This window comes from Caretta caretta, chromosome 2 (genome assembly GCF_965140235.1).
Source record: "Caretta caretta isolate rCarCar2 chromosome 2, rCarCar1.hap1, whole genome shotgun sequence".
Taxonomy (NCBI): domain Eukaryota; kingdom Metazoa; phylum Chordata; order Testudines; family Cheloniidae; genus Caretta; species Caretta caretta.
In genome coordinates, this window is record NC_134207.1 from 241,433,341 (window position 1) to 241,458,058 (window position 24,718).

The following is a 24,718-nucleotide window of genomic DNA, read 5'->3' on the forward strand; positions in this document are numbered from 1 at the left end:
ATTTTGCTCTTCTTCAGAGTCCCATTATGGCTTCTCTGGGACAGCAGAGGCAAGAGGAAAGAATTGAGGCAGTAGAGGGCACAGTACACCCTTACATAGCCTCTCCCTCAAAAAGTTCAGAAACAGTGAGGAGAGGGGGCACATGGGCACAACCTGGAAAAGGTTACAGGGTTAGGTAGCACCAGGCGGTGCAATACCCATAAGTGGGAGTATGCAGAGTCACCTCAAAGAACTCTGGTTACACAAAACGAACTTTCATTTTGTGCACAGTGTAAGAATTCTCTTCTTTTTACGTTTGAACAAATAATTTTGAGTTTACTTTTGTATAATTAACTCACTTTCCTGATACTTGGTCCAAAGAGCATATTTGGTATAAATATAATCTCTCTTCCTCCTCCCTAAACTCTAAAATTGACTATTGTAGGCAGCTAGATTTAAGAATTTTTTAAAAAAATAATCTTTGAGGAACCCTAACTTTGATACAATTTTGTACATTATAAAGATTGTACAGGTTGCTTGAACAGTATTAACATCCCCATTGTAGAAAGGCAAGATGAGGTTTAGGTGTTTTTAGGTACTTTTAATTAATAAATAACTTCAGTAATAGCACTGTAAAAAGTGAACATCTGTTAAAATAAAAAGGCACTTAAAACAACATAACCAATTTGGAACAGATGCAATCTTAATGTTCACAGGCAAATATACATGGCACATGTCAAAAATGAAACCTGACAGTGACAGTCATGTCACAGTACAAACTATGCAATCTCAGCTACAGGGTAAAGGCAAATGTACAGCCAAGACTGCAAAAGAAAATAAAGTTGTGCTGATAGAAAAATATTACAAAAATTGCAACCAAATACATTAAAAGATTAGAAAGGTGACAAGGCATCAGGCTTTAAAGCAAGGAAACATTACCATAAAGGACACTATATGAATTAAGGCCCTCATGTATTTAGAGGATGTCCTGGTGAGTGCTTCATGGTACTGCAGGCCGGCCAGGGCTTGAATTTACAAAGAAAAAATATGCAAGATACTAAGCAGCAACTTCTTGAAAAATGGCACAAATTTTAAAGCTTTTCCTTCCTAAAATTTTCTTCCTAACCCCTTCAATTTGTCCATAACCTGGCACTTGACAATTTAATATTAGCTATGCAGACACTTTTCACAGCCTTTTACACCATTTGTTTCCATCCTATTCATCTTACTGTTTCTAATCAGATATATCTAACAGCTACCCAGTCATTGATTAACTTTAAAAAAAAATGTGTGAGTTTGCAAGGAAATATTTAGTTAACATTTTAACTATGTCTGCAAACTCAAGCCCTGATAACCCTGTAAAGCTAAAACTTAATTTTTAATACTCAGTGGCTAGGCAGAGCCCTCATACTGATTGATTTCACCATTTCCCTCCCAGTCACATCACAGCAGTATCGTACACTTCCCACAGAAGACCTACATTTGAACAGCACAGTAAGGAAAAGGTCAAAAAGGCACCATGTGACCTTAGCTGATTAGGCTATGCAGTCTCAAGTTTTCTGTCAGTCCCCTGGCACTGATTATTTTACTTGGAAAAAAAAAATTACATATTGTACATTTTTAAAACCTGCATAGGAAACAAACCTACATGTAATGAGTTAGTAAAATCACTGCAGAATTGCCCTAAATCTATCTTACTGTGACTACAAAAATTGCTACGTTGCATACAGTGTTGTGAAGTAATACAAGTAGTGTTCATTTTCCCTCATATTTAGGATTGACCACAGTTGTCACTGCACTCTTGTAAATAGGATTTTCACCCTAAAAAAAAAGAGAAATGTTTACATTAGTATTAAAAGTACACACAACAAGCATTGCATTTATGACAACTTTGCAAACAAAAGACATATTTTAAGATATTACCCATTGATCTGTAGTGTTTCCAGATGCTGTAAGTAAATACTAGCTTAAATTGTCTGAACAGCAAGATTTTCTCTATCAACTTTAGTAAAAGGCATGCGTAGCTAATAAACGCTAAAGTGTTAGGACAGATCTCTACTTTAGGGTCACTCAATGATTACCTATTCTGTTCTTTCCCTCTGAAGCACCTGACATTGGCTAGTGTCGGAAGACAGGATACTGGGCTAGATGGGCCATTGGTCTGACCCAATATGGCTGTTCTCATGTTAGGATATGCCACATGGTTCCCTTATAATTTACGAACCACACATGCTCATCTGCAGGCTGAATGATCAGGCGAAGGCTCTACATCTTCGATCTCATGACATACTAGTGAAGGAGTTGGGGGGAGCATTTCACTCAACATTTTTTGAACTGGAATGTTTGAATTTAAGCTTTTAAATAAAAGTTGCCTGAATTTCAGTTACTGAGCATTTATAGTTCTGACTGACTTTGTTCCCAGGAGACAAAGTTTGGAGAACAGAAGGGTGTGCTGTCTTCCGGGAGCTAAGCTATGAGATGTGGACAGGAGGCTGAAGAGCATACTAATGGGAGCAGGAAAGAATCCACTGATTATCCTTGATGTTGGAACAAATGACACAACAAAATTCTCGTTGGAACATATCTGAACCAGTTCCAGTGCAGTGAAGAGGTAAAAGATGAGCTAGCTCATGTAGAGAGCCCACCTGACTCAGCGCCTTCATTGATCTTGTCTTTTGTATTGACACCTCGCTGTGTGAGTGGAAGGAAGAGAGAAAGGGGGTCCAATGCCACCCCCCTCCCCCACTGCATCCAGATCTTTAGAATCAAGCCAGGAACTGATGCAAGTGGATCTGGGTTCCAAATGTTTGACCCTGGAGGAAAAGGAATACCACTGGCAACTTAACCCGTTTCTACTGCAGAATATCGGAACATTCCCTCAATTCCTGTCCATCCAGACTGAAATCAGGAAATGGACCGGCCCAGGCCCAGTAAGGGGGTACAGCCTGGGTGTCACCAAGCACCAAGACCTAAGCTAGTTCCCCCACCTTTAAAGAGAACCAAACCTAAACCGCATGGAGCCTCACCACACCTACAGGTACCACTGCACTTATGCCTGCACTGCATGAAAGCTTATGCTCAAATAAATTTGTTAGTCTCTAAGGTGCCGCAAGTACTCCTTTTCTTTTTGTAGATACAGACTAACATGGCTGCTACTCTGAAACACTGCACTTATGTGTCCTAGGAGGATTGAAGTTGATTCCCCTGCAGTTAGCCATGGTCAACTCTCATGCATTGATAGTTTTATAGATGCAATGGCTGCCCAGAACCTACAAATTCCTCTTTGGCCCAAATCTTAATCAGACCCGGTAGAAACAGTTGATGGGTCACCCCTGTCATCTGATCCAGTAACCCAGAAAATTGTTCTCTTATGATAGGTCTACACTGCGATTAAAAACCTGCAGCTAGCGTGTGCCAGCTAACTTAGGTTCACAGGGCTCGGGCTAAAGGGGCTGTTTAATTTCAGTGTAGACATTTTAGCTCAGGCTGAAGCCTGGACTCTGGGATCCTCCCCACTTGCAGGGTTTTTAGCCTGAGTCAGCTAGCCTGGGCCAGCCACAGGGTTTTAACTGCAGTGTAGACATTCCCTTAGAGGCCAGAGTGGGAGAGCATCGCATGTTACTATACTTCAATGTGATCAGCTCTCAGCACTTCCCAATAATACTTGGAATACTGTGTTTTGTTTGGAGTAGCGTTACCCGCATATCTCCTGACGAGGGAAGAGCATTGACTTTTCTTCCGATTATTGCCAAAAAGCAGGCCTGCAACCTCCATGTTAGCCAATGCCTGTTCCCCTGGAACAGATATTACTACCCAAGGAAAAACAGCGGGGGCTAGTGAGAAAGAAATTGCTTTGAGCCCAGAATCCCACCTCCCCAAGAAATACCAGGAACACACTAACATTTTTGAGAAAAAAACCCCACGTCCCTCCTGTCCCCTACAGGAGGCCTAGAACTGTCCCACAGACTTGCAGCTTTGGGTGAAGGCCCTATATGGACAAATATACACTATATCCAAACCACAGTCTGGAAGCACTATGCATCTATATCCAAGAAAATCTCAAGAAGGGCTTCATCTGTTATTCTTCCTCCCCAGCAGGGGCTCTAGTCCTTTTTGTATGAAAGATGAGGCACTGTGCATTTGCAGGGACTACTGAGCCCTGAATCTGCAACCGGTATTCTCTGCCTCTTTGTCCTGGAATTTCTAGATTGTGTGTGAACAACCACAATCCTCATGAAGCTAGACCATCAGGGAGCTTACAAAATAGTGCATAAAAGTCAGGGATGAGTGGAAAACAATCTTTCATACATGATACAGATACTTTGAATATTTAGTTAGGCCATTTGGCCTAACCAATGCCCCTGGAACTTTCCAGCACATTATGAATTGTGTGTTCAGGGACACAGGGGAACAGTATGTCGTCATTTATATCAGTGATATCCTACTGTTCTCAGAGAGCCAAGAACACTATTGCCACATCTGATCTGCTGTGGAAGCATGGTTTGCATGCCAATCTGGAAAAATGCCTCTTTGACCAGTCCTCCATCAAATTTTTGGGCTATGTCATCTTCCCAGGGTGTGTTCAGATTCAAAAAAGCAGCAACCTGTGACTGGTCAGCTACCCAGAATCCCCGTGAATTACAACACTTACTGGGCTGTGTCAATTTTTATCAGCAATTTATTTCTGACTTCTCAGGAAAAATAGCTCCCCTAACTCCAACATAAGATTGTCTGGTTCACTTTGTCACCAGAAGCCTACCATACCTTCATCAAGCTCAAGTCCACATTCACAATGGCCACATCCTGGTGCACTCCAATCCAACCTGCCTGTAGCCATCAGGGCAGAACGCTCGCGGAAGCCCAGACCCCAGCAAGTCTTGCACCCTTGTGCTTTTTACTTCCCCAAGCTCACCCCAGCAGAAAGAAATGACAATATTAGATAAGTATCTGCCTGCAATTAAAACCATGTCCAAGGAGAGATGCCACCACCTTGAGAGGGCTTGGCCACCTGGACAGGTATTCAAAGATGATAAGAACCTCAAGCATCTCTGCAAGGCCCAAGCTTCAAACCAAAAGCAGCTAAGGTGGGTCCTGTTTTTCTCTCAGTTCGAGTTAACCATCACCTACCTGCCTGGGTCTCAAAATGGGAAGGCCGACACCTTATTGCAAAAAGGAGAGTAATACCAGGAGGGCAATGAGCCAACTGCTGAGACAGCACACCTCCTCAAAGCTAGTAATTTTCTCAGCATGGCAGTTCACAGAGATCTGATCTCCCTTGTTTGATCCACCTCTAAGGAGGACCCCTTGCTGGGGACCACATCTCAAGTGTTTGGGGACCCGTATGCACCACTCTTAACATAATGGAGTAACATGTTTCAACAGGTGCATGTATGTATCTCTGAGGGCCTCCCCCCCTTTGAGATGCTACATCTTTATCATGATATCCCACTGGTAGCACACTTTGGTCATTGTAAGCCCTCCTTTGCAGCCTCCCACTTTTTCTACTGACCCTGTATGAAGGCCAAAATTCAGGCCTGTATGGATTCATGTGAACTCTATGTCCACACCAAGACACTTTGAACCAAGCTCATTGGTACTTTGGTCCCCACAGAAATACCTGCAAAGCCTTAGATATCAATTTCACTAAACTTCATTGTGGAATTCCCTAAATGGCCCACTTCATCCCCTGCAGCCACTTACTCTCCACTGAGGTTACTGGCCAACTCACGATAAGACACATTATTTGTCTTCAAGGGCTTCCAGACCACAATGTCTCATGGAGAGAGGAAGCGCCTTGCCCGGGAGCTAAATTTTCTAATCATGCCTGCCTCCTTTGCTGGCCACGCAACTTGAATTGGGCTGCTGAGATGCTCTCTGCATCCTTCTCAGTAGAGTTAGTGTCTCCAATCCTATCTGGCTCCTTTCCTGCCTGTGGAAGGGGGGCCCTTGGTGACCCCACCTGGTCTGGGCTGAGGGAGGAACTGCTTACTGCCAACAGAGTTGACTGAGCTCCTCAACGAGACACCTAATAGGCAGTAAAAGCAGGCAATATAGACCCTTTCTTTTGCTTCTGGCCTTTTCTGTCCTAGCTCTCTCCCAAAACCCACAGAAGTACCAGCTGCTGCAAACACTTCAGAAGCTGAAGTGGAGCTGAGGGATAATTTCTGCAAAAGGCAAATGCAGCCCTGTGACATTAGCCAGCCAAACTGTTAGATGGAAATTTGAAATAAAAAGCTCTACAGCAGAGAGGTCTGGCTAAGATACTGTGGAAGTGATAAAATTGGAAGAAAATTCAGGGGTTGGGGCATTCCATTGCTGCCAGTGACTAAAAGAGCTGAAGAACCCATTGTAATGGATCTGTGGACCTTAGTACAATAAAGACCAAGTCATTTTATTGATTTCTAGAAGTCTGGGTTCATATTTATTTAACTAACCAAAGGAAGGCTATAGTACAGTGTGTGTATACTACATGGAGTAGGGGGATAACACATACACACTTCAATAACAGTGACGCACTTGCACACAACAAAGCAAGTCTTGCAGCTGTCTCCATTCATATCAGACTCTGGCAAACAATTTTGATATGCAAATAATCCTTAGTAAGGAGAAAAAACCTCAAGCTGTTTAGGCAATATAAATATTTTAACTTTGCCCTTATGTAGCTTTTTAAATCTTCTAAACACTTTACAGATAAGTCACCCTCAACACTCCACAGGGAGGTAAGCAAGCATTATCTCCTCTTTACAAATACGAAAACGGAGGCAAACAGGTTAAATGACTTGCAGCAGGCCACAGTAGGAATCAGTGTAAGAGCTGGGATTAGAACTCTAGAGTTCCCAGGGTCCAATTCATATTCGGTCCACATTTATCTTCTGGAAATAGATGATCAGCTGATATATATTAAATACAATGCTGTGAAAATACAGATCAGAAGCTTTGAAGTTTATAAACACCTTAATTTAGCACATGACCAATCATAGGGAAAAAAAGTCAGAGAATATCTGTGCTTTTCTTACATTTGTATGAATTTAGTGTTTATGTGCAGTGCCAGTGAGAGACTGATGTCCTCTATTAAGTACATAATAGGCAACAATAACGCAAACTTCCTCATGCTACCCAACCTGGATGTCTCAAATCTGAGCTGGAGTAACCACTCCTAGGAATGTGCGAATAATTCAGTCTCTTGTGACCCACTTGATCTGTAGCCTCTCTACTAAGACTAACAATGTAGTAGTGGACAGTTGTTCACTAGACCAAACTCATTTCACATTGGCTACCTAATAGTCATTGGTTATTACCAATCTGTGCTGAATTTTGACTGATAACTAAGATATGAAAGATTATTTTCCATTATTAACCTCTTAGCAATGGAGTTTCACAGAATATCTTACCTTCTGAGATAAGTGTATTGTAGTTTTTATTTAAGGAAGATATATATTTCATTTATAAGATAGTGTAAATCAAAATGAGCACACATTTAACATGCAAATTTAGCAGATAAACCATTTCTATCACATGCCCACCTAAATGTCATGCACAGTTTAACTGAAATGATTCTGGAAACATTAGCTGTTCACACCGTATTCATACAGTAGAACTAATTACACTTCATTTGAGACCAAGAACTCTTAGGGCTTATCTACATGGTGCATTAGTGTGCACCAGGTGGGGTGTAAATTCTAGAGAGCAAAGAGTGCCATGCACAACTTGCTCACGCTAAAAGTGCAATAGAAGTTCCGTACTGATCATGTAGTCCCATTTCAAATGGGACTGGACTGGCAGACCCCTGTGATGTCGCAGAGCCCCCAATGGCTTCAAAAAGGGCCGCATGCAGATGTAGGGAACTGGCCATATTTTTTAGTGCAAGATTGAGGCTTTGGTCTAGTTTCCTTGTTAATAGCCACTACACCTGTTGAAACACTATCTAGGCCAGGGGTTCTCAAACTGGGGGTCGTGACCCCTCAGGGGGTCGCAAGGTTATTGCATGGGGATCAGACTCCACCCCCAAACCCTGCTTCGCCTCCAGCATTTATTGTAATGTTAAATATAAAAAGTGTTTTTAATTTATAAACGGGGTCACACTCAGAGGCTTGCTGTGTACAAGGGGTCACCAGTACAAAAGTTTGAGAAAAAATGATCTAGGTATATCTAACACACTAATCGTGCTCCTTTTATATAAGGATTAGCAGGATTATATAAGGATAGCTTTTGCTTTCTATTTATAAATACTCTATTATTAAAAAAATGCATCTAATTCAGATTCATATCTGCCTCATTAATTTAAGTTTGTTAAATTATAGAATCTTTAATACATTAAGACTAAAACGTTAAGAAACTTTACAAATTTAACACTGTATTAGTCTAGCTCCCACATGTATTCTGGCTGGCTGGCTAAAATAGAACTTTTTAGCATTAACTTGTCCCCATATATTTAAGTCAAATTATGTCAAAAATATTCTCATTAAAACTCTAACACATTGGGAGGGATCCATGGAAAGATTTGGGCACCTACATTCCAGACTTAGGTGCCCAAATCCCAGTTTTAGCTCCACTGCAATCCACAAAACTCCTGTCAAATCTATCGGTGCCTAAACTCACTCAGCACCTAAATTTTTCAGGTTAAAGTTTCCCTGGGTGCTTACGTTTCTGCATTTGATTATGTGCACTGCTGCCTCCCTGTAAGCATCTGGACACTTATCTCCCACCTAAGCCCCAGAGTGATTCACGAACCAGTGGAAGACAGGCATTTGGCGGCTTAAGTTGCACGTGAAGCCCAAACTGGTAGCCGTGCTAAGAAGGCATTTAAAATCCTCCCTGCAGCCTAGACTTAAGCACCTATCTCTAAGAGGGGGTGGGACTTAGTGCCCCTTTCCCAGTTGGCACCTGCCATTTGTTAGCTTAATATGCTTAATATCCCTGCCTAATATGTTTGCTTTTGTGGATCGCATTCTTAGATGTCTCTCTCCCCGCATTCACATTGTATAGGGAGCCTGCTGTGTGAATCTCAGTGTTGTTCCTGAGATTTTCTAGGTGCTATGATGCCCAGCATTGCAATCCCTAAGTATCTTTGTGGATTCACAACCATTTTGCTTAAAAATCTTAAAAGGAAATTGCAAATGCCATAGCTGTATAAGCGAAACAAGGTGAGTGAGGTAATATTGTTCACTGCATCTTTCACTGTTGGTGAAAGAGATAAGCTTTTGGGCTTTCACATGGTGACCTGAAGAGGAGCTTTGTGAAGCTTGAAAACTTGCCTCTCTCGCCAACAGAAGTTGGTCCAATGAAAGGTATTACCTCATCCACTTTGTCTCTCAAATGTCCTAGGACAAACACTGCAGATAACTATAAGTAATTTTTCCATTCATACCCTCTGAACAGTATTGTTTTAAGCATTTCACTGGTTTGTAGTTCATGCAAGAAACTATTAACTACCTCTTAGATATCAAGACGATATAGAATCATAGAATCATAGAATATCAGGGTTGGAAGGGACCCCTGAAGGTCATCTAGTCCAACCCCCTGCTCGAAGCAGGACCAATTCCCAGTTAAATCTGGGAAAACCTAGGATAGATCATTTAAAGCTCACAAGATATATAAAAAGAAAAGGAGTAACTGTGGCACCTTAGAGACTAACCAATTTATTTATCATCAAGTTGGGCCATGATCACTTTAGATAAGCTATTACCAGCAGGACAGTGGGGTGGGAGGGGGTATTGTTTCATGGTCTCTGTGTGTATATAATGTCTACTGCAGTTTCCACGGTATGCATCCGATGAAGTGAGCTGTAGCTCACGAAAGCTCATGCTCAACTAAATTGGTTAGTCTCTAAGGTGCCACAATTACTCCTTTTCTTTTTGCAAAGACAGACTAACACGGCTGTTACTCTGAAACAAGATATATAATAACAGTTCCTGCAACAATATTCTCTCTGCTACATTACACAGTGTGTAGCATTCTAGATTATTGTTTAAGTATCTTGCTGTATACAGTATGTTTCATTGGCCTTCTTACTACTTTTTTCTCCATTGATGTATTGTTTCAATTTAAACAAATCACAAAACATCTAATCACAAAAACTATATGCAAGATATGTGCAGTTAGTTTGAGTTACGACCCAAGTTACAGTGGAAAACTTATCTCTAGAATCTTTTGACATTTGCTCAAGAACTGGTTCTCACTATCTACTCCATTTCACAAATATCATCAGGTCTTTTTGAACAACACCATTATGTGGATCCCCTGCCCAGTTTCAATGTTGGAAACTGCACCCCTCCCAAAAAAGACATATCCCTTTTTCAGAGGATACAGAAAGGAGGAGACACACCAAGCATGGCTGGAAGGCTAGACAGGAGTTAACCCCTTGGATAATGTAGGATGCTATTCACTGGCACAGATCTAAATTGAGCATCACAGTGAAGAAGGTGTCGCAGGGCCCTGCTAGAAGGAAACCCTAGGGGTAGAGTGAAGTGGCTTCTTCCTGTGGTGACACAGCAGCCAGCTTCCCTTCCATGGCAACAGTATATGGCTCTTCTCCAAAGTGTTTGAGAGGAACCACTACGATGTGCATGAATTAAAAGTTATTGATTGAAGCCTGCTGCTACTGTGATCTCGAGTGAAGCATCCATTACTGGGGAGGTTCTCTACATTCCATTTCCTTCCCGAAAACCCACTCAGTCTATCCATGGCACCCTCGACTCCCGCTCTGAACAGATTCACAGCAATAGGGCTGAGGCCATCCAGCAAAGCCAGAGAAGACCTTGACATTCCTGATATTTCTAAAGTTAAGAAAAAGACAAAAAGTTAACTTTAAAAAACCAAGCCTCCTCATGCCAAATAAAGCAGCAAAAAGGCAGAAGCCAATCTAAAAAAAACCCATAGGTCTCTTAGGTAACAACAGGAAGGCTATGTCAAAGTTTTCTGAATTGCTTGGGAGATAAACATTTTCAGCGCATTTTTTATACCCTAGATGTCTGTCTAACTAATTAAGTTGCTCACAATAGACATGATTGCAGATAAGCTAAATGTAATAAAAGAAGTTAACAGAACTTTCAGCAGCTTACTCAAGATTTAAGACACACTTATGGTTTAAAAATTGCAATAAAGTCTCTGTTCTTTAGAAGTTAAAACAACTTTTTTCAGAATATCATCATTTGTTTAGCCCCAGCACTGTGCAAGCCAAAATAAGCTGGTAGAAATACAAGGCCTCTGCCTCAAAGAATGTAAAATATACACAGACGACTCATCAACAAAGGGGGGGGGGGGGGAGGAGGAGGAGGGAGAAATGACCCAAGCCATAAAACTGAATGATGACATTTAGTACCATCTGAGATCGGCCAACCAAGACTTTTATTTTACTTCTTTTAAAAAAAGAGTGAAGATACTTTCATCTTGGTTCTTACCACCTGCTTGAGGAGAAAACTAAAGAGTAGTAGTCTTTTGAAAGAAATCAGAAAAAGGCATGGCAGGGCCAAGAGGGATCCAGCCATACAGAGATGCATGGAATGAGGCATGGAACAAGGGGGTAGTTAGATGTTTGGCTTGTGCACAACAAAAGGGGAAAGGAATGATAAAGAAGTAGGCAGGAGCTGGATTGTGTAGAGTCTTAGAAGGGAGGACAAGGAACTTAAAACATCATTCAGGAAATGTCAGGAGACCTGTGAAGGGACTGGAAACAGAGCTGGATATGGTTCAGAATGAGGGACAAGGTAAATGATTTTTACAGCTAGGATAGATTGAAAAAAGTGTGTGTTTCATGAGGCGAGAGTTTAGGAAAACAGGATTACAATAGTTGAGAAGAAATAATCAGGGCTTGGGAAAGGTTTTTTATGGTTAGAATGGAAGAATTTTGGAGATATAAAGGAAAAACTGGGAGAGAATGAGTAGTTAATGATAATATCAGGGTATAACCACATAAAAATGAGAAGGGACCAGCTAGGAGAAAATCAAGTTATGGGTCCAGGGCCTTGCCTGACAAAAAAAACCCCACCACTTTGAAATAATAGGTGCAGCACTTAGATTCTATTGTGATGGACAAATTCTTCCTTTTCCATTTTCTTTATTAGCCCCCTCTTCTGTTTCCCCCCTGCAAGATTTTCCATCTTTCTCACCCCCACCCCCAACCTTCTCCTGTCATCTGTTTCCCTACCTGTCCTCTCTATTCTCATCCCCCTCTTTGGAGACCCTGGGGAAGGAGGAGAGCAATCTCACTTAAGAAGCCTTCCTTCTAATCTCCCTTAGACAGCCCATCCTCTCTGGCTTCCTGATCTGTACATCAGCATTTAGCTGTCACTGTCCCTGCTTCTTGTGCTTTAGGGTTGAAGAAATAAGATCTTTGGGCTGATGCCATTCACTGCCTTCTGCCTTTCTCCTCAGTATTTGACATGGGAGGAGAGAAGATCGAAGCTACTACCAGCTAAGAATCTCAGAATACAATTTCCTTGTGATGGGCTTAATGCTGAGCCAAACTGACGGATGCAGCTCCTGCTTCACTGCCTCATGGCTGGTGGCTGTTATAACAGCGGAGCAGGGGCAGTCAGCAGCACAGAGCTGAAGCCAACAATTTAAGATAGAAGGTTGGAGTGTTCAGCCATAGTTTCAGGAGGGAAAGGGAGGCAGAAGGAGACTAACAGTTGGCTATGGAAGAAAATGACCTTCCCTCATTCCCACAGATCAGGGGTCTGCAACCTTCGGCATGCGGCCCATCAGGGTAATCCGCTGGCGGGCCGCGAGACATTTTGTTTACGTTGACTGTCTGCAGGCACAGCCCCCCGCAGCTCCCAGTGGCCCCGGTTCACTGTTCCCAGCCAATGGGAGCTGCGGGAAGCGGCGGTCAGCACGTCCCTGTGGCCCGCTGCTTCCCACGGCTCCCATTGGCCAGGAACGGCAAACTGCAGCCACTGGGAGCTGCGGGAGGCTGTACCTGTGGACGGTCAACGTAAACAAAATGTCTTGTGACCCACCAGTGGATTACCCTGATGGGCCATGTGCTGAAGGTTGCCGACCCCTGCCAAAGACGACACCTGAGAGACAAAGGATTATGACATTGCCAGTTGTGATGGGAAAATTAGGAATGGGTTGCATATCTAATCATGAAATTATTAATGAACATATTTCACATTTCAAGGGTATGTTTAGACAGGGTTTTTTTGTTTTTTACCTCGAGCTAACTGACTGCCCATTAACTGAGGTAATTAATACATTTGTAAAAGCTAGTCTGGATGCTCCCCAAAAGTTTGTTCCAGTAAAGCCACAAACAATTGTATCCCAGATAAACTGTAAAAGCTAGTCTGGACAGTCCCTAAAAAACTACCTTGAGTTAACTGACAGTCAAAAAACCCCTACTGTAGAAAAGCCCAAAGAGATTCTCCTTCCTCCACCACCAATCTAAATTGTTGTTCTATTTTTCTTTATATAAAATACTGTTCTTCAACTTCACATATAAATTCAGTTCTCAAGCAAGTACTACTGATATTAATAAATAAGCAATGTTGCTGTTAATACAGATTAAAGATTTTCAAGCTCCACTCTGTACAATTTCAGAACTGAAGCAGCAGCAGTTCAACAGAATAAGGCTCAAACTGTGATTAATTGGCAATGACACTGAGTCTCAAAAGAGTTAAAAGTGACATGCAAAGAAAAAGAAGAAATTGAAAAGAAAATACAAACTGAGCCTTAGAGACCAGCTTTACGTCCATAGTTTGGATTCTTGAAATTATTAATAGGACTCTTGTATATTGGATTTTCTTGCTGAAGTAAAAGAAATGGTCAATGTCGAGTAATTCAACAGAACAAAAGAAAATAACATTCTCAACTACCATAAAAAAAAGGAAAGGTCATGCTGTATGTAAAGGAAAATTATGTTAGTAATTTTCTTTTAAAATTATTTAGTAGTAGAACTCTAATACAAATCTGAAAAACCCTCGGCAGATCAATAAACAAGGATAAAGCCCTTCTAAGGGAATAACCGAAGCATAACTCTGCTTATAAGGATGCATGGGTGTTGAGTCCCACAAGATTTCTGTACATCAGTACGGAGGTTCGATGTTCAACCATTACTGACCTCCCCACAGACCTTAATGGGTATATATATTTAAGGTCTCCTTGCAAAAACAAAAAACAAAGACCTGGTTACTTATCTTTCCATATCTTGTTCTTTGAGATGTGTTGCACATGTCATTCGACTGTAGGTGTGTGCATGCCCTGAGCATAGTCAGTGGAAATATTCCCTTCAGTTGTTCCTGTCGGGGTGGCTTGGGCACCCTCTGATGCCATACACTCATAGTGCTGGTATAAAGGGTCCAGCCTACTCCACGCCCCCTCAGTTCCTTCTTGCCGGCCAACTCTGATGTAGAGGGGTAGGAAGGCGAGTCTGAATGAACACGTGCAACACATCTTGAAGAACAACAGTCCAGGAAAGGTAAGAAATCACTTTTTTCTGCTTCACATGCTTGCACATGTCCATTCCACTGTAGGTGACTCTCAAGCAGTTGCATAGGAGGTGGGATTAAAGTTTATGGACATGCTGACTGCAAAACAGATTAACTGAATCTGGAATCATACCTAGACTGTTGAGTGATGGCATAATGAGCAGAGAACGTATGTACTGATGACCAAGTCACTGCTCTGCAAATGTCCTGAACAGGAATCTGTGCTGGTAATGCCGCTGAAGATGTGTATGCTCTCATGGAATGGACAGTCAGGATAACTGATGGCGGAACACCCACCTGCTCATAATGCACCTGAGAATGCATAACGTGATCCAAGAAGAAATTCTCTGCATAGAGATGGGGAGATCTTTTATCCTGTCAGCTATTGCTATGAACAGTTGGGTGGATTTACGAAATGGTTTGGTCCTTTCTACATAGAATGCTAGGGCACATCTTATGTCCAATGAATGAAGCCGCTGTTATTCGCTGTTTGCATGTGGTTTTGGGTAAAAAACTGGTAAAAAGATTGCCTGATTGCTATGAAATTGGGAAACCACCTTTGGGAGGAAGCTAAAGTGAGGACATAACTGCACTTTATCCCCAAACAAGACTGTACAGACGTTCTACTGAGAAAGTCTGCCGTAGCAAGGAGAAGAGTTCCAGCGATCGTCAGAGTTGGCAAGAAGAAACTGAGGGTGTGCAGGGTCAACTCGGCCCTTTATACGGTGCTATGAGCACACAGCACCAGAGGATGCTCAGCTGCCCCAATGAGTACCACTGAAGGAAAAATTTCTGGTGAGTGTGCTCAGGGTGCGCATACACCTACAGTGGAATGAACATGTGTAAGCACTCAAACAAGGAGGATGATTTTTGCTCTTCTACACTTTGTAAATGCAACTGCCATCAACTTTTAATGGAAGCTGTCTGATTATCTGAGGTAACAATTTGGTGCACAGACAGGGTGTGATACTCGGATGTCACAGTAACAAAGTTGGGCTAGTCTAGCACTATCACTTCAGTCTGTTTCCTTTTCTACAAGCTTGGCCAAAATTATTTAAGTAATTAGAACTCAAAACCTAAAGCTTTGAGTACATGGTGGCTTATCTAGTCAGGTTATACATCCTAGGCGAAAGATGTTCTTTTACAATTCATCGCTCTTTACAGTATGGTACAAGATATGTTCAAGACCAACTCTGAACAAAGGTTTTTTGTATTCCAGTTTTTAATCCTATAGAGGAGCACCTTGAAATATTTGGGGCATACAAGCAACACCTTTTGTACTTTCCGTAACAACAGTAGCTTTATTGAATTTAAGGTTCATGACTCACTGTGTCCCACTTCGCATTCATCTTCTCCTTTTCAAATTTAGCAAATTCTCTTCTGTCATGAATGATCATAAGTAGTTTCCAAATCAGTAACAAAGCAAGACCAATCAGAACAATTCCAGCAACCACACCAGCTACAATGGGAATGATATCCGGGCCAGTGGGGCATTCTGGGGAATAGAATAATAACAGTACAGTTTTAGCACAATGTAAAAGAAGCACAATTGCTGAAGAATTTAAATTATACAGTGCAATATTCAGAGCATCCAACTTGTCAAGAGCAATGATTTCTCACATTTAAAATGCATCTGTGAATAATAATTTAAATTAGAGCTATGAGATCTACAAAGATTCTTATTCTAGTTTTGAGACACACACATAGTGAGAAAGCAAGTTTTGATGCCATGGAGAAATGACTTTTATTGACCAAATCAGCTTTTAAGACCATACAGAGCTAAAAATTTCATAGCACTTGAAGCCTTAAGATTAGACTTCTAGACTACTTTTGAACAAGCTGATTATGAATTGTGAACATAACAAGACAAGGGGAAAATTGACTTTATGAGTGTAATATGGATTAACCAGATAGTCCTAAATACCCATCGCTTTATAGAAAAAGTGTGGCCTTGTTTCTACCTCAAGTTACAATATTTATACAAAGCCAAATTGTAATAGCATGATCCCCTGAGGCAGAGGGATCAGATTTAACAGATTTTTACAAGACTTTTTCCAACATGGAAATCCAGTGCTTTGTTGAACTAGGAGATGCAAAAATGATTGACATTTTCATTCATTCGGATGAATAATTGCAGAACAAAAATGATACTTGTAAAATTAACTAAAACCAAACAAAGGAAGTTATTATATGGAGAAGGCAAGGCAAGGGTAACCAGCACTCTTGTAAAAAAGTTACCTGTTTTGCAAAATACAGAATTCTGAATAGTCACCTAAACTAAAGGATTGATCCTGCTCCCCTTCTAGTCAATGGAAAAACTCCCATTAACTTTACTTGTGCAAGATCAAGCCCCAAGTAAACTGCTGGAATCTGTCAAGGTGAATAGTTACTGTATCGAATCATCTCAAGGGACACTGATTTTGAGTCCTGCTCCTATTGGTTGGGCTGAGATTCCTACAGAATGCTAACATTATTAACCAATATTACTTTTTTTTTAAAGGAAATAAAATGAGAAAGTCCATTAATGAACTTCACAAAATTTTGAAAGTCAGCTGAGACAAATGAACATTCTACTGAGATTGTAAACCCTTTGGGAGGAGGATTCCCTTCATTATACATGGGCACAGCACCTAGCACAGAGTGATAGACTGCCTCTCCTCCTCTTCCTTTCCCTATTCTCTCCTGATCCCCTATGATCCCTTTTGCTCCCCATCTAGGTGAGGGGAACTCATGTGAGCCTTCAATGGCCAGGTCAGATATTTTGTAGTAACAGCTATAGGCTGTGCGTGGCCCTTCCTCCATTTCATGTCAAATGACATGTTCAACAGAGAAATGTCACTCACTAATTCAGTTTTTAAAATCAAACATGCTAAGTGACTGTTGGCTTTTAAATTCAGTCAGCTGAGTTTGCAAACAGCTCTCTTTAACGTATAAAAATTATGCTCCTCACCATGGAAAATTTCAACCGTAAAAGATGAAATTTTGGGAACATTACCAAAAAATAGTGAGTTAATGCAAGTTTCCATACAACGTTCATGACGTAGAGAAGCTATTCCATGAATCTTTAAAATGCTGTACTAAGCAAAACATATACAGCTCTCTGGGTCGACATCATACTAAACTAGTACAACTAGGGGAAAATATGGCCTTCACTGATCAGATAGATTATTGCAAATATCTGCATCAATTTCCCATAAAACAGAAATAACATTTAAAATTAAATTAAAAAACCCAGATAAACAAATCTCATACTTCAGGGCATAAATTTCACCAGCTGGAATGAGGAAGGTATATCATTCAAAGCTGCATCATTGTACAAATATGTGCATTATGGGCATTAACACATTTATGCCTGAAACAGCAGGTGTTGGCCACTGAACTAAGCAGATGATCGATCTTGTCCACTTATCAATTCGTATAATCCTGCAGAATGAGACATAACTTTCTACCTATCGTGTACAATTAATAAAAGGTATATTTTATATTAAGTCACTAACTCAGTCAGGAAACCACTACTATGGTTGGAAGCAAAAGTCCTTTTCAGAAGAGACGTTAGCTTGATTAGAGAGTAAGCCATCTGCACACTGATCTAAACTAGCCAATTTCCCAGAAAATAACAAATCATTGATCAAACCACAGTTGAATCAATTTTTCCTCTGCCAGTAGATATTTGATAGAACCACCTCCAGGAAGTCTGAGTACTATGGATTAATTCCTTGAAGGTAAGTCGTCTGAGTAAAGCAAGGACTGAGAAGAGAAATAATCAAGCATAAACAAAGGAGGTTTTTGCTATTCTGTACAAAGCTGGACATATAATGTGACATTTTACTTAATTGTGTGTTTTTTGTTTTAACCTGTAACACGTTTCAAACCTGAGCTAAATCAGAAAGATTTGTATCAATGTATTTAGGACTTGATTAAAAGACATTATAGAAACACGATTAAAGTATGTCAACAGGAAGAAAAAAAAACTTTAAATACAACATACACCAAGTCATGTGAGCAAATCTGTTTCAGTCAGTGTAGCAGTCTGTAAACAGTGTCAATATTTGAGACACAAACACCAGTCTCAAGCAGCCCTAGTTTCAGAGGAGGGAGCGGGGATACTACTTCTGGATACAGTCTGAAGGTTCAGAAAGGTCAGTCAATGTAACTGTGTTGAGTACAGAAGGAACAACAGAGAGTTGGTCACAAAGGTGAAGGAAACATGCAATAAGGGGTTTGTACCTGGTGTCTCCACTACATGGACAATGGCGTCATTGTTTGCATTGACTGAGTATGTGAAGTAGAACCAGCAGTCATCAACATCCTTCTCTTTACAGTGAGTCAGTGGATCAGCCTGGCCAGGCTGTGGTAACTTTTCTCGACTTTCCACTAGTGTCATGCTGAAATTCTTACAACCCTGAGAACATGTATCCTTCTTTTCTCCCTTTTTGAAAGCTCTGCATTGAACACAGTCCCTGTGGAAATACAAATTAGTAACACCACTTTTAAACATGTTCATGAAAGGGAGATTTCTAGTATATTAATTTCCATCTAATTGAAAAATCAATTGGCAAAGAAGGCAGAAATACCACCTGGAATGTGAGACTGCCATCTATCATCTCCCCCTACCTCTACACACACACTCCCACCCCCACCCCCCGTGTCCTTTTTCTTACTCATTTCATTTCTTCTCTTTCCTGTTGCTCTCCTTTTTACTTCTGTCCAATAAGAGTCTGGCTTAGCTGACCAAGACTGTATATTTTGCAACACTGCTGTAAACTTGTGACCATAAAGAGGAAATTAAAAGTGATGCCCTAAACAGCCTGATGCTGGTACAAATTTGACAGGTCTTAGAATCCTGGTAAAACTGTGTGCTCTGCCAGTGTTTCTCCAGCAGTGAGATAATAAGTGAGACAAAAGCTGCATTTTCTATTTTTGCTATTCTTTTCTCTTTTATTTTATGTGTGTCTTATTTTTGTCTTCTAGGAAAAAGAATCCGATTTTAAGAAAACAGGAACGACAGCTCCAGCCCATCTTAACTATTACTTTTTTCTTCAAAAAAGGACAGTTATTACTCTCTTTAATACCGTCTAAAAGACTGTCAAACAAGGGTTTTTTATTCTAAAACCTGTCTCCATCTAAAGGGAAAGGGATCAAAGGATGTTGTTAAAATGAAATCCTTATTTAATAGTTTACAATACTTCAACTGTTTTTCTTTATCGTCTGTATCTTTAAAAAATGTTTTTAAAGGGTTTGCCATGGTACTAAGCAGGCTGAGGTCTCCCTATACCAAACTCCGAACCTTGCTTAAAACTGTTGAAATGTTGGACAGTAGGTGGGTTATGGCCCATATATTCTATCTAAATGAATATAAGAGGTGTAAGAAAGTGTAATGCCCTTTTATCTTGGCTTTGTCTTGCTTGATCTTCTTTATCACCTTCAATACCAAAGGCATTGGAGAGAATGCATAAAGAAGGTCCCTCGTCCACAGAACAAGGAAAGCACCTCCCAGAGTGAGAGACCCCAACCCTCCTTTCAGGCAAAATTGTTTGCACTTTCTGTTAGTGGTGGCGGCGGCAAAGAGGTCCACTTCTGGAAATCACCAGGTCAGAAAAATGTGATTGAGAGTTCACGAGTCCAACTCCCCATTCATAATCTTGGAAGAAGTGATTACTGAGATCATCCATGTTCTATAGGCCTGGAAGGTAATTGGATGTGATTGGCTATATATTAGTTCCATAGCTTTACTGTGCTTCAGCACAAAGGAAAGGGGATCTTACCTACACACCCTGATGATTGACGTAGAACATGCAGATTATTTTGTCTATCATGAATTTTATTGATTTACCCCTGATTAATGGAAGGAAGTGAACAGAAGCATGTCTGACTGCCCTCAACTCTAGGAGCTTAATGTGAGGACATGCTTCTTGGGCAGACTTACCAGAAACCAAAGGAATCTCTTGTGAGAAGGATGTTGTGACATGAAAGTACATGTCCTGAAGGTCGAGATACAATTGGCTAATGCCAGTGATGGAATTATAGCAGTGAGAGTCACTATTCTGAATTTTTGTTTTTTCACCAAGTTGTTTAGGAGTCTTAAATCTAGAATCGATCTCTATCTCTCGCCTGCCTTTGGGATGAAAAAAATACTTGGAGTAAACTCCTTCTCTCTGTGCTGAGCTAGAACGGGTTCTATGGCTCCTATGCCTAGAAAGAAGTAAATTTCCTGTCTGAGCAAGTGCTCATGAGAAGGGTGGCTGAAAAGGGACATGAGAAGGGGGAAGGATGGAGTAACATGATTTTATAATGTCAGATGTAATCTTCTCCCACACAAGTTGAAAATGGGAGCAACAGTCTACAAAGGTGTGTGTGGGGGGAGGGGTAGAATGGTGTAGTTGCAGCTTGGTGATGTGGGGTGGTTCCAGGCTCTCAACCAATCCATCAAAACTGTCATTTTTATGACAAAGATGGTTGAGTGACAGACAGATCTTTCTCTGAAACCATGGCTTCTTTCTGGGCAGCTCTGTGTGACTTTGAAATCTTGAAAATTGAACGGGACAGGATCTTTGTGCTGTTTGAATGTTTCTTTACATGTAGGTATATGTAGTGGTGTGGTGGTCGTCCCTCTCCCTTTGGGTTGGAGGGAGGCCACACTGCCTCACCACGCCATCGGGACCACCGCCTAGTATCAGGGGAATTAGCATTAGGCATTAGTGTCCAGCCTGGTCTAACAGGGCTGAGCAGCCAATTGTTTATAGCCTCTTGACCCTTTAAACAGAGGCCAGGCAAACACCTTAGTCTGTTTCTGGGCCCTTTTTGCAGGGGCCAGAGCAGACACAACAGTCAATTAAGCTCTTAGCCCTTTAAGCTGGGGCAGAGAAAAACCCCAGGAGTCAATTAGCTCTGGGGCCCTTGGTGCAGGGACAGAGCAGAAACCCAGGGGTCAGTGTCCTAGCTCTAGCAGACGATTGACAAATGCAGGCCTCTGGACCTGGCGAGGGGAGGCTGCCACCCAGACGTGGGGTGGCCGGTGGAGCCCGGGCCCACCCTACTCCCGGGGCCCTAACAGTGGCGGAGTGATCCGCCACTGGGTCAGCGGGGAATCCAGCTGCAACACGCTGGCCATGCTTCCGGCAGCGCTACAGCCACACTGAAGTCGGCTGTTCCTGGGCCACTTCCTCCCCTCCCCTCAGGGTGCACCTGCAACCAAGAGACATCTTCCATCTGCTCCGGGTGGGTGGCCAGCAGCAGTCCTGGTAGGTCTGCAGTAGGCACAGGTTCCCTGGCGGGAAGGGACTCACTGGGCTGGGTAGCAGAGTCAGCAGCCAGGGGTGAATAGGACATGTCTGTCTCCCTCGGCGTTCTGGCTGCAACTGAGCCAGAGGCTCCGCCTTTTATACTTCCCATTCCTGTTATCCACTTCCGGTGGGAGGGGCGAGGCAGGCTTGGCTCCGCCCACTTGTGCACAAAGGCCAGTTCCTCCCGCTCTGGGTCAGAGGGAGGCCACACTGCCTCACTACCGTGTATAAATCCCAAGGGATCTCAAGATGGCTCTGGAATCCTTCAGGCACGTAAGGATTAATCGGTGGATTCAGCAAAGAAGCTTACTCCATCAAAGGGAAGGTCCCCAACCATATTTTGGACCTCCCTTTAGAACCCAGAAAGCTAGAACCAGGGTGCCTGATGCCTGAGCACTGCTAATGAAACAGTACAAGCTGCAGTGTCAACTGCGTCCAACCAGGCTTGGAATAAGCTCCCAGCTGATGTTCATTAATAATGGACTGGAATTGCTCGCAGTATTCAGGCGGAAGGCACTCAAAGGTGGTAAACCTAGAATAATTTCTGTCATCATATTTCATCATAAGAGTCTGGTAATGTGCAATCCTAAACTGAATTGTAACAGATGAGTAGGTCTTATGGCCGAACAGATCAAGACATTTTTAGTTTTAATCCTAAGGTGTGGATTTGATGGGGTGCTGTCTGCCACGTTCAGTCACCACTTCTACAACAAGGGAGTTACATGAAGGATGGGAAAATAAAAAGTCAGAGTTCTTGAATAGACCACACAATTTTTTTTTTTTTGTCAGCACGCTTGCATGTTGGTGATATTGTTGCTGGGGTCTGCTAAATGGTCTTGGCAGGATCCCACAGGGCCTCACTGACAGGTAAGGCAATTCTAGATGAGGATCACCACTGTAGAATATCTGGTAACTTCCACTGCAACTCTTTGACCTCCTCTAAGGGGATCTGTAAGGAGTCCGCAATATATTTTACTAAATCTTGAAGGCAGGGGAGGCTTGACAGTCTCATCTGGAACAGATGAGGAGATATTCATTTGCAGAGTAGCCTCCTTATCTACTCTGGCCTCCTGCTCCTCAAACAATTCTTTAACTTGCGGTAATGGAAGAGGGATAGCTGAAGTAGGAGAAAGACTAGGGGCTCATGAAAACTGTTGTCAATATGCAGCCCAAGGATCCCAGTCTGGCCACTGAGGAGGTCCATGAGATACAGAAGGTGGTATCCAATGCTGCTGGAACTAGCAAGGAGGAGCACTGTTTTGTAGTTCCTCTCTTTCCCTAAAAGTGTCAGGTGGAAGCTCCCTTCATTGGTGAGCAGGGGAATCCTGCACTGAGATTTGAGAATCGGATGGGAATTCCTTTTCATCTAAAGGAGGAGCTCTGCCAAAGTCATGGTGTGCTGGAGAATCAAGTGGTACTGATAGGTACCCATTAGCAATGGAGGCTCAGACATATCTGAGACAAGTAAGGCTTTGGAATTTCTAAATTGCTGTGGCACGGGGTGGAGTTGAAGCCAGGCTCCACAGTTGGTAATGATGGTATAGACTGTTCCGGTAAGTCTTGTCTGATGGAGTTCAACGGTACCAAAGAAGATGAATCCTTGGTAGGTGCTGAGATAATATGAGAAGACTGTCTTCTGGATGACCAGCTTAAGCATGGTGAATACCAAGAGAGTTCTAGATACCATCTTTTAAGAAAAAGAGTGCTTAGACTTCTTCCCTGGAGTGTCTTGCTACTGTGGTACAATGGAGGACCTCATTGCCAAAGCATGTTTTGTTCCTTTAGCCTTACAGAAGCTCAGAGCACTAGGCACAAGGTCAATACTGATGGAGCCTGCAGTCTCAGCGATACCCAGTGGAGGATATGAGGTCTCCAGTGTAGTCTTATTTTGAGGAGATTGAGGCATTCCTGGAGTAAACTATGAAGAGAACGACTCCTATTTTTATGGGTTTTCCCTGAGTCCTCTGAGGATCTCTTTTGTGTAGGTCTGTAGAGGTTTGTGAAGAGCGTGCAGATGATGATGCAGCACTATGCTCACTCAGAGGCTGATGTCCATTGGGGGTCTCTGGGCTTGGATGCAATGCTGGATGGAGAGAATACTCCATCATTAAGAGCTTAAGTTTCACCTCCCAATTCTTCATAGCTCTGCTTTTAAGGGACATCCATCTCCCCCTAACAGCAAATATACTGGGAGTGTCCGTCACGAGCCGGGATGGCTTCCCTGTGTGACGCAAGACAACACTTGAAGCCTGGAGATCCTGCCATATCCCAAGACAACAGGGATCCCAAAAGAAAAAAAAACCCTCTTAAGAAAAAGGGATTATAATGCAAACCTCTACAAAATAGGAGATATAAAATAAATTACAGAAAATAATTAGTCTAAAGAATAAACTCTGAACAATTATAAATGGGCACACTAAAGGCTCCATCTCAGGCTGAGGCGGTTGACAAGGAACTGAGCACAGCCTGCTGGTGCAGCCCGATATAGTTTTGGTGCAGGGCATGAGGCGGCATAAAGCACATGCGCTGGCTGAATGGGCACTTTTACTGAAAATCTTCAATCAAAGGCACATGCATTCCAGGTCGGACACGATTCAAAGAAGAATCTCTGTCATCTTATCTATGAAATGAGGGTCCCTTGCACTTAGGGTAGGAATATTTATAGATACTGAGGCCAGAAGGGACCATCTAGTCTGAGCTCCTGTATAGCACAGGCCATAGAACCTCCTCATAGGAGTCTTTAGTCAATACTAACGGTTGTGAAATACACAGAAATATTAACTGCAGTCACTGGATGAGGAGATTTGAACTCAGTCTCCTGGATGCAATCCAGGGTACCTTTGGCTTTACATAGAAACCAGGTTGCAAGGTTAACTATGATGCAGTAGTCACTGTCCTATAAACAGAGTATTATCCAAAAAAAGCCAGTCTGAACTGATTTTTATTTATCACAAATCACATTCTGATATAAAGGGAAGAAAGTTAAGGACTAAACGATCTTAGCTAAGGTAACCAGTCAAAGTTGTGTAC

At 42.0% G+C, this 24,718-nt stretch overlaps 1 protein-coding gene across 2 annotated transcripts in view; it reads right to left on the minus strand.

Moving 5' to 3' along the window:
• Positions 1-565: 565 nt before the first annotated feature.
• The window catches only part of ITGB1 (integrin subunit beta 1), a 75,986-nt gene continuing 51,833 nt past the window's right edge, over positions 566-24,718 (minus strand). Inside the window, exons 14-17 of one of the 2 annotated variants that reach the window (XM_048837727.2) lie at positions 18,633-18,865; positions 15,734-15,900; positions 13,645-13,725; positions 566-1,800 (exon numbers count right to left, since the gene is read on the minus strand). In XM_048837727.2, coding sequence (XP_048693684.1) covers positions 13,651-13,725; positions 15,734-15,900; positions 18,633-18,865 — 475 coding nt within the window. In that variant the 3' untranslated portion in view covers positions 566-1,800; positions 13,645-13,650. The remainder of the gene's footprint in view (positions 1,801-13,644; positions 13,726-15,733; positions 15,901-18,632; positions 18,866-24,718) is intronic. The other variant, XM_048837728.2, reaches the window with a different exon arrangement.